At 39.8% G+C, this 14,440-nt stretch overlaps 1 protein-coding gene across 2 annotated transcripts in view; it reads right to left on the bottom strand.

Annotated features, from left to right (window-relative positions):
* The window catches only part of N4BP1 (NEDD4 binding protein 1), a 50,256-nt gene that overhangs the window by 9,620 nt on the left and 26,196 nt on the right, over positions 1–14,440 (bottom strand). For both annotated transcript variants that reach the window (XM_086689505.1, XM_025920808.2), the window contains exons 2-4: positions 11,422–13,112; positions 3,503–3,633; positions 1,873–1,969 (exon numbers count right to left, since the gene is read on the bottom strand). In XM_086689505.1, coding sequence (XP_086545631.1) covers positions 1,873–1,969; positions 3,503–3,633; positions 11,422–13,112 — 1,919 coding nt within the window. The remainder of the gene's footprint in view (positions 1–1,872; positions 1,970–3,502; positions 3,634–11,421; positions 13,113–14,440) is intronic.

The following is a 14,440-nucleotide window of genomic DNA, read 5'->3' as shown; positions in this document are numbered from 1 at the left end:
TTATTCGTGGTCAAATCTCTTAATGAGAGATTTGTGAGGACACTAATGATGAGTTTTATCCCTTAGTCACGGTGATCACATTTGTTTAAGGCAATGCAGACAAAGACAATGCAACAATAAATTAAGAGAATCACTAGAATTGAAGGTGCAAACAAATGCTTTTATTAATGATAGTGAATACTTAAAAGGAATGAAAAAACAAGTCTTGTTAGTTTCAGAGGCTTAGGACATCTTGGAAAGTAGGACTTAAAATCTTGAATTTATTAATGAATATCTTATCAGTTATTCCTAGTGGGCATGAATGGTAAATGGTGATGTCTGCCCAGAGATATTAATATCAAGAGTAAGGCTTCGGAGTGCATGTACTAAATATATGCTATATATAGACTCATGTCCACTAAAAACCCACAATCATACAAATTAAGCAAAGGCTTATCGAGTCTGCATACTTGCATATGCCTTCAAATTCTGCAAGCTTGCAGCTGCAGAGTGTGAGAGAGGTGAAGGTTCTTCAGGAGCCCAGCAGCCTACGTGCCCCTCCACCCGAGCACTACAGGGTCTGAGCCCAGTATAACGGAGCCGGAGCAGAACATGGTCTCCCAGCACTTCCTCACCCCTACCCTGCCTCAATAAGCTATTCTCCTTTTGCTTCCTCTCACGCTGTTCCTTCACATCACCTCTGATTCTCCCCATCTGATCTGGTCTCTCATCCCAGCCTGGAGAAGGGCAAGGGGTTGTCAATGAGAAGGCCCTCTAGACCTTTTCCTGAATGAACACCTGCTGTCTTCTCAAGTCCCCTTCCCCCCTGCCGAGCCCCTCTTTTCATCTCTCACCCATCTGACTGTCATTCACTAGTTGGCGTTACAAGCCAAACACTGTCTTCAATGTGGGGAGCTATTCTGGTAGAATTCTGAGGCAAAACCACCAGGGCATTCTAAGTGCTTCAGGCCAGAAGAAAATAAAGGGGGTGTATGCAGGTGGGGAAAGAACAAGCGGCCACTACTTAGGTTTCCAGATACTGGTAGGGTTAATAGTACTGACTTCACAAGAGGACAGTTTGAAAAACTGTTTTTAATGCCACTGGTCATATTTAGGACCTTCTCTTAATCAACCACAACAAAACTCCCCTCTATTACTTATTTGTGTGCCTTCTCTTTAGATCACAAACTCCTTACAGCAGGAAATGTGTCTGAATCACGTGTGTTCCCAAAGCCCCACTCTGTGCATTGCACTTGGTTGGTGCTCAGTAAAGCTTTTAGAAAAAAATGTAAAAGGTGCAGATTAAAGCCTGTTGTCTTCAATGCATTAACACCTGCTTTCTGAGTGACACGCCAACCGAAGAAATGCAACATACTCCTGTCACACTTAGGGTCAGCTGAGACCATCTTTCATTATGTGGAAGAAATGCTGAGGGCTCAGGCATAATGACAAAGTAAGTCACTGGCCAAAATTAACCAGGAGGAGATGGATAATGTTTGAAAAGCATCCTTGGGGTCACCACATAAGACAAGACAAACATTACTTTCAGTATGCACCAAAAAAGAGAACTCAATGTCTGCTCGCTCTTATGATTCTCGGTCGTGTTTTATTTAAGAAACATACAAACAAAAAACATTCTAACCGAACAGATTTTATGTAATGCTCTTAAACCCGTATAGCAGAAAAAACAAACAAAAAAAAACAAAACCAAAAAAACCCCACTGAGTATATAACCTTAATGACCATAAATACTAAAATCTTCAAACCCCTTAATCTAGTGAGTCCTCTAGGTATGTGGATCCAGGGGCACCATGAATGGTTGGTTCAGTGGAGCAGGTGGTGGGCTCCTCACCATCCCACACCCACCTCAGTAAGGAAAACAGCCTTTCGTACCTGTCATCATGAGAAGCAATTCTTTCTCCAAAGACCATCCGGGCAGGAGTTAAAGATAATATTCCAAGCTCCTGGAGCTGGGTTAAGAAGTGCTGTTCTGTTCATGGAATAAGTTGAATACACATTCAGAAAAAGGCTATCTTCCCATATGTTTAAATAAATGAAAGCACCCTCAAATGTTTCACTTGGAGAATTATGGAAAACCTTTTTTCTGCTGACTCAACAAGACTCAATTATACTAACTCATTGGGAAGAAAAAAAAAATTAAGCAACACACATACTAAGGCAAATACAACATAAAAACTGACCTTAGCTATTTTTTAAATATAAAAAAGTTCAACTCATTTACTCAACTCATTTGAGTAAACCATAATCCTACCATCAAGAACTTTTTCACAGCCATATCACAAGCAGTAGGACAGGGACTGATGACGTAAGTCCCAGAGAGAGGGTGGGGTAGAGCAAGGAACATTGCTGGAGGCAGAGGCAGGGACACAGGGCTCTGCCCTATCCCAACGTAGGCCTATGTGGTCCCCCTTCCAAGAGGCTATCAAAATATCTTTCTAGCTGGCATCTTATCCAACCTCTCTCAGTTATCTGCACATTTACTGATATTTCATGGGAGTGGGTCGTGACATAGAAGAAAAGAGGGTCAAAGCCAAATTACAGAAAATCAGTCAATGGGCAAAGAGCAGCTAAAAGCTCAGGGTCTAAGATTCCCACACCCGCATCCCCTACGATGATTACTCACCACTGGCTTAAACTGCAACATGCACACACCGTGTTTTATTTTCCTAGAAATGCACAGCACAGGAAGGCTTGCAAGACCCTTTCAAGGATCCTATTGCAAAAATTAGTGGCTCTGCCTCATTCCTCAAGCACTCTCTGTTAAGACAAATACGCTCTCCGAATGAGGGAAGTTGGGATACTTGAGAAATGTGTGGTCTTACCATTTCCATCTCAACAGTGACTAAGTTTCACTTCCTGTTTAAATGCTGGGTGAGCTTTGTTCCCCCTCCCTTCTCCCATCCACCTCTTGTGTCTAGGCACACCAGTGGGCTAAGCTGCCTGACACCGTGCCACCACTCCCCTATCATGAACTATAAGAATAGGTTTCTCTAGAATACTGCATGATTCACGGTTAAGTTTAAACATCCCGTGTGTGGCCTGCAGTCAGCCATGCAGTATCACACAATTAACAGACATAATTTATATTAAACTATTAAAAACAGACTGTTCAGAAAACATTGTCTTTGAGGGTTTCCAAATTTATCAAGTGACCATTTTAGAAAAGACTATTTAATGAGGCAAAAGTCCAGACTAATGGAAAGACATATTTAAACTACTTTTTAGAAAGTCAGGAAAATTTTTGTGATGTATAAGGAACTCTAATATAACTTTCCACGTAAACAACTATGTTAAAACTTTCCATCCTTCCCCTAAGCACTTCTTATGCTGTAACACTCTCTTCAACTGATGTTTCACAGGGTCCAAAAGATTTACAATTTTGTTTTTCAAGCTGCTGCCACTGTAGCATGTGGCTCTGCTCTAAGGAGTATGAGTTGCCACTGTAAGCAAACTCATTAAACATCTAGAAAAGGAGAAATCTGGAAGGATCAGTTTGCCTCACCTGTGACATTAGGATCACGTCTTGTTCTCCACTGTGGGACAAATACAGTGATGTTTCTGTTGCCAAGCTTCCAAAAATATTCAACCGCAATTGCAATTCCACGACAAGAAAAGAACTTTTTCAGACCGTGGCTATAAGAAAACAAAATTTATTTCAGCTTAACGTATGTGAAATTTCACCATGAAAATGTGAAAAGGTAAACTCTATACATAACAAAAACAATGGCAATGAAATTCCCTTTACATTTTACATTCCCTTTTACATTTTTTGGCATTAAGTTCCATAGTCTGTGACCTTGCAAAGCCAAGAAAGAACCTATTGCATGAAATGTGATTCTTAATAGCTTTATGATTTTTCTTGTATTTTGTTTGGTTCATTTAATTGAATGTGATATTGAGATAGAAGGCAGCTTGAGTTTCATGGTAATACTTGTTTATTGCACTTTCTATTTTTTACTTTATTTTATTATTATTTTTAGATAAAGAGCCCATTCTAGAGAGCCCTGCCTGGTCAATGGCCTCTAAGAATATTCTACGAATTTTATTAAGAAATTTGTTGCTAAAGCAGTAGACGTGATGACTCTTCCAGGACATGGTCCTTACAACTTCCAAAGGCTGTGGGTAACCCTGGCTCTGGGGCTCCATACCCTTTCTAGGGAACCGTGGAACCTACTCAGTTTGCAGCTTCTAGGAAATAAGATGAGGGCAGGATTCCAGTGACACTAACTAGGGGCCATGGCAGATGATTTTGCTGAAGGAAGCAGAAAGTACTGGGAGTAGATGCAAACGAACAAGGAACTGTACAGAATATGAGTCAGTATACAATTTTCTGTAAAGGGCCAGATAAGCTTTGTAGGCCATATGGTCTCTGCTGAACTACTCAACTCCGCCAACTGCAAATGAATGAGGGTGGCTGTGTTCCCTATTTGCAAAAAACAGGTGGTGGCCAGATTTGGCCCACAGGGCACAACCCCACATTATAGTGGATTAAAAAGTGACCCCACCCAAAAATGTGGTAACAAATTTCAAAAGAAACCAGAAAAAATATTTAGTTGTGGCCTGCAGTACCTAAGTAAAAGTGGACATTTTTTTAAATGTATTTTAAAGTCTGAAATTTTGTAGGTGGTAATCCATTTGTCTAGCCATGAATATTAGGAAAAAAATCAAAACCCCTGTGAAGCTGCAGTTTATGAAATGAGCATAACCTATGTTCACTAATCTTAACGGACACTTATATTCCAGTGACAGGAAATCCAGCATCTTCAGTCCTGGCTTCTCTTCATGTCAAGTGTTTCCACGTCAAAACCACTTGGTGGATTAATTCCTTCACTTAGAAGTCCTGCCACCTCAGGTACAATGTGTTCCAAGTCAACTCCAGACTCCTAATTCCAATCCCTCCTCAAGCTCCATTTAGACCCTGAAATGCAGCCACGAGGTCTTTGATCCTGCTCAGGGTTTTCAATGGCACTATCCCTCCAGAAAAACCCAGAGCATGGCTTCAAGATCCCCTCTATATCTGATCAGTCAGAAGTGATCTAGAAACCATCATGCATCACCACACTCGTTTCTGGCTGGGTAGGCTTGCTATCTCCCTCTTCCTGGGCAGTGAGGTTTTTTTTGTTTTTGTTTTTTGTTTTTTTGCTGCTTTCTTTGTAGACCAACTCTTAGACCTTTGCCCATTCCTTTCCTCCAACGCCCTTGGGGTCCTCAATTCCAGACCCTCTTCTGGGAGGCCATCTCTAGAGATAGGTCCTCAATCATCCCTCTTCTTTCCTGTCTTGCTTTCCTGTACTGTACACTGGAATGACAGAATTAGGAGATAGAACAGAGTTAGATTCCTGTTAGAAAAAAGAATGAAACCCCTGAAAGACAGAGCAACTTCCCCAGGCTGCACTGCCACAGGGTGATTGTGCTGGGACTACTCAGGCTTCCTTACTCCTGGGCCAGTGCCTTCCTACCACCCCACAGTGGTACTGTCTCCAACTAAATCTGTATTCTCACAAAAGCAGGAATAGGCTAGACACACAATAAACTTCTAACACCCAGAAGAGCAGCTCAGAAACTCCTTTTAGAGGCTAACACCCACTCTCTTCTCAGTGAACCATAAATAAGAGACTACAATGACATCAGCTTTACCCAAGAAAACGTAAACAAGTAAACAAACCCATTCTTGATGAAATAATTCAGTATAGTTTATCTAAAAGCATTCAAAATATGGCAAGAATGTAGCAACAGGACATCTGTTACTGGAGAAAGGCTGGAGACAATTTTTATAGATGTGATCTTTTAAAAAAAATCTTTAAAAATCACTTGAGGGGGACAAAACATAAGAGACTCTTAAATACAGAGAACAAACTGAAGGCTGCTGGAGAGATTTGGGGTAGGGGGATGGGCTAAATGGGCAAGAGGCATTGTTGAGATGAGCATTGGGTATTATATGTAGGGGATAAATCACTGGATTCCACTCCTGAAATCATTATTGCACTATATGCTAACTAACTTGGATGTAAATTAAAATTTTTTTTAAATATTAAAAAAAATTCAAAGCCCAAAAATAATTATGCATGACAAAAAAAAGAAAAGACAAAAATCATTCTAATTGCTTAACAGCAAGAACAGATATAGAGTTCATGTCAACCACAGCCTGAATATGAAAATCCAAAATACAACACAGCCTACTGGTTCTTAGAAAAACCAAGGGATATGTACGTTAAGTCCTGAAAAAAACAATCCTCGAGAGAAATGCATTAAAAAAGCTTGTAAAGTTTGGCTTATTCATCAGATACAAACATGTACTAATTTTTTCCCTTCCTGAAAAGCTTTTTAAAAATTTTTTTAATGTTTATTCATTTTTGAGACAAAGCCTGGGGGGAGGGGAGGGGCACAGAGAGAGGGAGACCCAGAATCCAAAGCAGGCTCCAGGCTCTGAGCTGTCAGGACAGAGCCCGATGCAGGGCTCAAACTCACAGAATAGGAGATCATGACCTGAGCTGAAGTTGGATGCTTAACTGAGCCATCCAGGCACCCCAAAGGCTTCTTTAGATGACAATAGTAGAAAGCAGGTGGACCCCAGTTCTGTTCCACTGCGTCACTGAGGAAATGAATGAAGGGATATACGAGTAGATGTAATGTTGTGGCTCTGTAGTGGGCCCAAGCTTAGAGAAGAAGAAATGGAATTTCCAGAAACATGAGCTCTATAGTAATTCCCAAAGTGTTATCCTCAGTGATAAGATCAAATCACTTTGGATACCCTGAAAAATCTCCGGAGTAGTTTTAGGAATAAAAACACCAGTTCGAAATTCTGGTGGAAACAGATAAATTCAGCCAGAAAACAGAACTACGGAAGAAAATTAAGTGGAGTCAAATTAGTGTCTTCAAAATAATATGGAAGATCCCTACCACTTCCCACTTCAACTCCTACAGCCCTAGGCAGAAACCACTGAGTCTCCTCACATCCCTGCGGTCAAGCCACAGGTGCTTGCTGACATGTAGACCCAGATCAACTGTCTGTTTTGACTCAAAGGGTTTATATACCATTAACTCCTCCTTTACTTCTGAAAAGGTCAAGCTCTGGGGCTCCCAGCTCCAAATGCAGAATGAGCAGATATTAGGGCCAAGAGGCCAGGGTATGCAAGGGAGATGTAAACTCCTGTTCCTTGTAATTGGAAACAAGTCACATCATCCGGTTGTTTTCCCTGTTACAGGAGGCAGTAAACTGGAAGGAAGAGTGTCTCAAGAAGAGAGGAGATGGGTGACAAACACCTGGTAAAAACTCATGGCAGTGATGGAACCAGACCCAGCAGTGTGGGGGAAATAGTAAAAAAACAAAAAACAAAACAAAACAAAATATCAAAAAAACCCCAAAACACCCTTTTGGAGTTACCCAGGGAAGAATAATTTCCTTCTATAGTTTCCACTTAATAAAAATAGCCATGAGACCTGGATATAGAAGACTACCACATGAAAAAATGGTTAAAATATACAGCTCTGGCAAGTGAAGGGGCAAACCTCACCTACACGGAAAATTAGCTGCCAAGTCAAGTCAGGTGTCCTAATGCCGAAGTTTCAGACTGACCAAGCCTGAGTGTTATCTAGCCACCACTGTGATGTCTAGCCGTGCACCGCAAACAATTTCCATTTACTCATCACATTTGACTCATTGTGACAAAGGGGAAAAACCAAGTAGAGATACGCATAATTAGCAGCATGAAGTCGGTATTTTGGAATTTCTCACAGAGTGTATGAACTGCAGACAGCACACTGGATAAACTAATAAACAAAGTCTTTGCAGAAACCGAGGGACAGCTAGGCCTGAGCTGCCTCAGAGTGGGGATCACACCAACAAATGCTATTAAGGGCTCAAATTTCTTTTTTAACTACTTCCCCAACTAGGTGGGTCAAATAAGTAAGGTTTAGTCAGCACTGCTTAAAGCAACTCAAGACTTAAGTATCCTATGTTGCCAAGGCCTGAAAATTCCAACCTCACTCTCTATGGGAGAAGACAAGGTACACAATGGCTCTGGGTGCCTATAAGCTCACATCTCCAGTATAATCTTGGACAAAATTTTTAAGCCATTTCATGTTATATAAAGAATAGATCATTTTTACCTCACAGAATTGGTGTGAATATTATGTTTTAAAAGATATAGTACCTGACACATAACAGGTGTTTCAGCCTGAAGATTCCAAATATTTGTTGAAAAATGTCTCAGTTAAAATTTAATCTAAACTGATCACTATAATAACAATCAAATAACAAGGTATAAAAGGATGGTGAAAAATCATTTAAAAAATTCTAATCTTGGGGCGCCTGGGTGGCGCAGTCGGTTAAGCGTCCGACTTCAGCCAGGTCACGATCTCGCGCTCCGTGAGTTCGAGCCCCGCGTCAGGCTCTGGGCTGATGGCTCAGAGCCTGGAACCTGTTTCCGATTCTGTGTCTTCCTCTTTCTCTGCCCCTCCCCCGTTCATGCTCTGTCTCTCTCTGTCCCAAAAATAAATAAACGTTGAAAAAAAAAAAAAAATTCTAATCTTTCCTAAGTCATTAATTCTTTCATTCAACAAAACATTACTGAGTGCTTACCATGTACTAGCACCATGGACCTGGGAGTATTTTAGTGAACAGGACATACAAATCACTTCCTTCATGGAACGTACAATCTATAATTCACACTTAATACTGAAGCGACTGATTATAAACAAGGGTTAATTTTTTCCCAACTTTTAGAAAAACCTGAGTTGAATTTCACATAACATTTAAAATAGTCATTTTAAAGTGAACAATTCAGTGGCATTTAGTACATTCACAATGTTGCACAATTACCACTTATACTTTGCTCTAAAACATTTCTGTTATTCCAAAATAAAATCCTGTGCGCATTAAGCAATCTACCCCCAGAATAAGAGTTAATTTTAGTTACTGATATTTTCAGATCAATCTTTATCAAATTAAGTCTGACTTTTTAAGATAATACATCCTTACAAAAATGTTGCTTTTAAACTAAGACATCTGTGAATTCAAAGAAAACTGGAATCCTCCCCAAATAATCAGCTTTCAAAAGAAAAATTAATGAAAGTCTACTCATGGTTTCCCTTAGTGCACTAATTCAGTGGTTTTCAAAAGAGATGGCACTGTACCCAAGGGTGTTAGGAAATATGTGGGAGTGTTTCGGGGTGTCACAATGACGGCGGGGGTGGGGGAGCAGTACTATGGGCAAAGTAGGAGGGGCTAGATATGCAAAACATCCTATCATGGATGGACTATACACAACAACTCCAATAGTGACCCCTCTGAGAAATACACTGGTTACTACTCCAAAAAGGTTTTAAAATAATGTCATTATCACTGCTCATTCTACATTAATTTGCATTTCTTAGGTCTCTGAACACCTATTTGGGAAATCTTTCCACTCATAAAAAATGAAAAAGGATTAATATTATTCACAATCATGACCTAAATTTCATATCATAATTTGGCTCAAGAAATCATCACAATGAGGAACTGGTACTGGGCTTGGACTGTGGGTGACTGAAATTGCACTTTACAATTTTACTTAGATAATGCTATGCAGCTGTGGGCCATTTGCTGGGTTTCCCCCAAAAGAACTGGCAAAAAGCAAAGTGAAATAACAACAAACAGTATTATTTAGAAATGAAGACAAGTATATTATGTATTTTTCCAGCCCATCTTCAAACTTTAACATGTGAAATTCTGGGATTTTTTTTTTCTTCTTTTGACAGCAAAATACATCAACAATTCATTCAAAAAATAAAAAGAATCCTTATTTTAGAAAGATATTAAAGTACTTATAGATAAAATAACATATCTGACATTTACTTCAAAATTACACGGGTGAAAGGTAGTAGGTGGGGGTACAGACGAAGGGAGCCTGGCCAAGAGCTGAGAACTACTGAAGGTGGGGGAAGGACACATGGGAATCCCAAACATATCCAAAAAGGGAATCATTCTATTACCTTTTTATGTATGTTTGAAAATTCTAATAAAAAATTAACAAAACAAAAAATACATAACAAACATAGAACTCCTAGGAAAGAGGCCACACACACCTTCACCAAAATTCAGAAGAGTATTTCAACATCTTCATTCCAGTCCAGGTGCCCCTTTTCGTGAATGATAGCTACTTAAAGTGCCAAACCTTTGCAGACTTCTTCAAAATCAATGGAGTGACTGACTTTGAAAACTGCAGAGTCTTTACCTAGCAGTTGTTGAAATGGCATGATAAAGATGACCTCAGGACAGGGCAAAAGGCAATAGACTGCAGCAAGTGAAACTCAGCAGGCAGAAACCTGCACAAGGTCAAGCAGCAGATCCACAGTGGGGCAGAGACTCTTACTCAACCTCCCTTCTCTTCTTAGTCACTGTATCAAACTGCCTCTTAGAGAAGAAGCCCAATCCTGTACCGGACATACATATAAAATCAGACTCTTCACCCTCCCCCGTTCATGCTCTGTCTCTCTCTGTCCCAAAAAAATAAATAAACGTTAAAAAAAAAAAAATTTTAAATAAAAAAAAAAAAGGGGCGCCTAGGTGGCGCAGTCGGTTAAGCGGCCGACTTCAGCCAGGTCACGATCTCGTGGTCCGTGAGTTCGAGCCCCGCGTCGGGCTCTGGGCTGATGGCTCAGACCCTGGAGCCTGTTTCTGATTCTGTGTCTCCCTCTCTCTCTGCCCCTCCCCCGTTCATGCTCTGTCTCTCTCTGTCCCAAAAAAATAAATAAACGTTAAAAAAAAAAAAAAAATTAAAAAAAAAAAAATCAGACTCTTCAAAAGCGTTCCAAGACAGGTGAGATAGAAATGATCATTTAACTCTTTTTACTAAAAACAAATACACAAGCTTTTAGTAAGAACAGAAGACCAAAATGAAGCTCAAACTGATGAACTTCCTTAGAAAGGAAGTTGCCATCACTCTATCAACAAATTATAACAGAAGTACACTGCATCCATTATCACTGCATCTTGGCTAGAGCCCTAGCATACTGTAGTACATAAAGTCAGAAAAATCTTTTTGGATTTAAGCTTCATCCTTGTACTCAAAAACTAATGATATTCATGGTGTTAAGAACCTAATGATTAAAAGAGAGAAAAAAAGACACCTAATGATTTAAAAGTCACTATGTTGTTTATCACTGACTAGGCAATGCAAAGTGAAAAGACAAATTTTCTATCTCCTGTCCTCAGAAATACAGGTTCAGCAGGGTGAAGCAAAGTTTACAACTCTAGAAGATGGAATAACCCAGCCTTCCAAACAGTTGTTTCATGGTTTTTGGTTTTTTTGTTTTTTTCCAGTAAGACTACAGATCAACTAGAAAGATGCACAGGGTAGTGCCTGTAACTGCATGTAATTGTGAGACACTGCATAGGGCCCTATTTACAACTGTAACAGGACTTGCAGAGAGTGGACTTACGTAATTGCGACATTGCTCCCGTCTATAACAATGTGCTTCAAATCTGTTCTCCCTGGCTCATTTTTTAATTCAAGCTTGTAGGGTATTTTCAGAGTATCTCGAAACCTTTGAACGCCCGTAACTGAGGAATCAATATGATCAGACGGTCCCGCCAACCTTGCATCAGTAACTGAAGGTAGGAGCTGGGGCAGTGGCATTGGTGGAGAAAGGGGTGGACAATTTGACTTAGACTGTGGAGAGCTACAACACCCGGAACGGTTTTCACAGGCAGACTTCACATTACTTGGAAGCAAGGGCTCTGCTTGCTGCTGCAAACCATTTTCAGGAAAAACTGGAATTCTGGGCTGGTGACTTGAAGCGCCTCTGGAAACAAAACTGACAACTTCTTTGGGACTTGAAGGGACAACAGAGGGTGAAAGGCCATCAGTTTCAAGGTCCATGTTACACATATAATTCTGGTTTGAACTCCAGATTTCTTGTTTCTGTTCTATCGGCACTGTTTTGAAAGCATTAATTTTGCAATTTGAGGTACATGGTTTTGATTCTTTGAATGGTAACTGAGAAAATTTTTCTACTATATTTTGCTGTGTGTGAGTTTGTATTTTCTTTGGAGTAGAATCTGTTGTAAGCTCATTTATGCTGCTACAAACACCTTTATTTTTGGTTCTGTTGGTCTCCGGACACATAGTACCAGGTGAAGATTCTCTGTCTTCTTGGAATCTCTTATTTTCTTTTTCAATTTCTTCTAAGAGCAATAATGGTTCAGTAGATGGCCCATACTCCCTAATGACCTTTTCAACAATTTCTTGGGAATAGCCCATGGTTTTAAAAAAGTTCACAAGGATATTGTATTCCATTTCCTCAGTGGTGTCCTTTACATCTGGACTTAAATTTTCAGGATCCGCCGAAGAATCAGATAGGTCAATGATTACATTTCCAGCTAATGTCTTACCATCATGTAAAAGCTCCCCCTCTTGAACATTTTCCAAAGAAAACTGTTTCTTCGTATGCCTTTCTTCAGAATCAGAAAATCTCCTTTTATGACAAATTCTGTCTTTGGAAAGTGCCTCTTCATCTGGGGTTAGACCATTTATTGGAACAAAAAGTACATCTTGTGAACTAGAAAAGATTGTGTCCATTTGTTTTGTAAGCTCAGAAACAGGAGTGCCAGCTTTATTTCTTGCATCTTCCTGCAAAACAATTTCATCTCTGGAAATATTCAGCCCTGTGGCAGCATTCTGTGTAAACTCTGTTCGTTTAGAATCTCCAATTTCAGTGACATCATCATTTCCTGTTTCAAATAAATTCTCCTCACCTTGTGTAAGTGTCAAAAGCTCTTTTTTCAAGGAAGTGGGCAAAATTAACAAGTCCATTGTATACTTGTCTGCACGAGCTTCAACAAATTGTTTAAATTCCCTTTTTACCTCGGATTCTTTCTGACTGTTGGGTAGGTTCTCATTATTCTCAAAGAGCTTTACGAACTGCTGAATGTGACTCCTAGCCATGACCACAGCTTCAGCACTTCCTCTGATGCCAAGAAGACCAATGTCCAGAATGCAGAGATCAGCACATGTGTCCTGAATCAAGCTCTTCAGAAACAGGCTCTGTGCCCCAACAAAAATACAGTGCATGGCCTTGGGATAACATTCTCTTTCTTCTAGTTCAGGTTCACAGATTCCTTTAATATATTCCTGTAAACAGAAGATGAGATCAATTTACAAAAGCTCTTTATAGCACATATCATGTTACACATGTAATTACAAACGTCAAGCTGTACAAAAATCAAAAGCATGGTAATAATGTGGGGAAAATGCCATGTTCTAAAAAAAGATTTAAGATAACAGATATAAGTTGCTTACTCGTTTTCATTGGACTTGAAAACTTTGCTAGTCTAAAAGGCAGGTATCTGTAACATTCTCAATAATGTAATTTGCAATAGGATCTTTGGGGTCTGCCCAGCTGCACAGTGGACAAGACTGGACTTATTTACATCTATAAGTAACAAACATTTTTGCTTGCTACTAGGCATTTATTGGTACTATGACCTAATTAAGAGATAAGAAAATAAAGTCAAACAATTTACTTTAGAACAAACTTTCACTTTTGCTTTGCTACTACTGCCCCTTAGTTTCCAGATAAATTGATTTTTTTGAAGGCATCAAAAAACAAAAAACAAAAAAACCAACATGTTCCAGACAGCTGGAACAATGCATACCCTACATAATTTTATGCCCCCCCCCTTTTTTTTTATTTTTTAAATAGAAAAGCCAAACTGTTTAGTTTTTCAAAAATAAATAACCAGGGGCACCTGGGTGGCTCAGTCGGTTAAGCGTCTGATTTTGACTCAGGTCCTGATCTCGCGGTTTGTGAGTTTGAGCCCTGTGTTAGGCTCAGAGCCTGGAGCCTGCTTCGGATTCTGTATCTCCCTCTCTCTGTGTCCCTCCCCTGCTTGCACTCTCTCTCTCTCTCTCTCAAAAATAAAAACGTTAAAAAAATTAAAAATAAATAAAAATAAATACATAAATAAAAATAAAGAACCAGAGAATGTTGGACAGTATTGCCACTCTCAGAAAACTGAGTTTTTCTAGAGTTTCTAGTAAAGTTGCTATTAAACAAGGCCTCAATAAAGTAAGAAAGGGACTGGGTTCTCTAGCAATTAGGTTGCTACTGGAGGCCTAAAGAACGAAGTAAACTCGCATGCACATGCACAGGAATGGTGGATACACTTGTTAAGAATGTGGGCACTGGAGCCTGTTTCTGGGCTCAAATCCCAGCCATGAGACTGGGGGTCTTCTCTAGTTACACAGCCCCTCTACCTCATGTCCTCAACTGTAAAAGAGAGAGGACAGTGCAATCCCAGGTGTTTTCAGGAAATCTGATTCGATAATAAAGCTCCGACAACACTGTCTTGCATCTAGTTAGTGCTTACTAAATAGTAACAACACTTTAATTATCAGTGAAAATTTTCTGGAAAGACATTTGTAAGAAATGAGCCTGGCAATACCTGACCCGTACTTTA

This window comes from Puma concolor, chromosome E2 (assembly GCF_028749965.1).
Source record: "Puma concolor isolate L17-30 chromosome E2, mPumCon1.1.hap2, whole genome shotgun sequence".
Taxonomy (NCBI): domain Eukaryota; kingdom Metazoa; phylum Chordata; class Mammalia; order Carnivora; family Felidae; genus Puma; species Puma concolor.
This window is presented reverse-complemented; position numbering and strand designations above follow the sequence as displayed.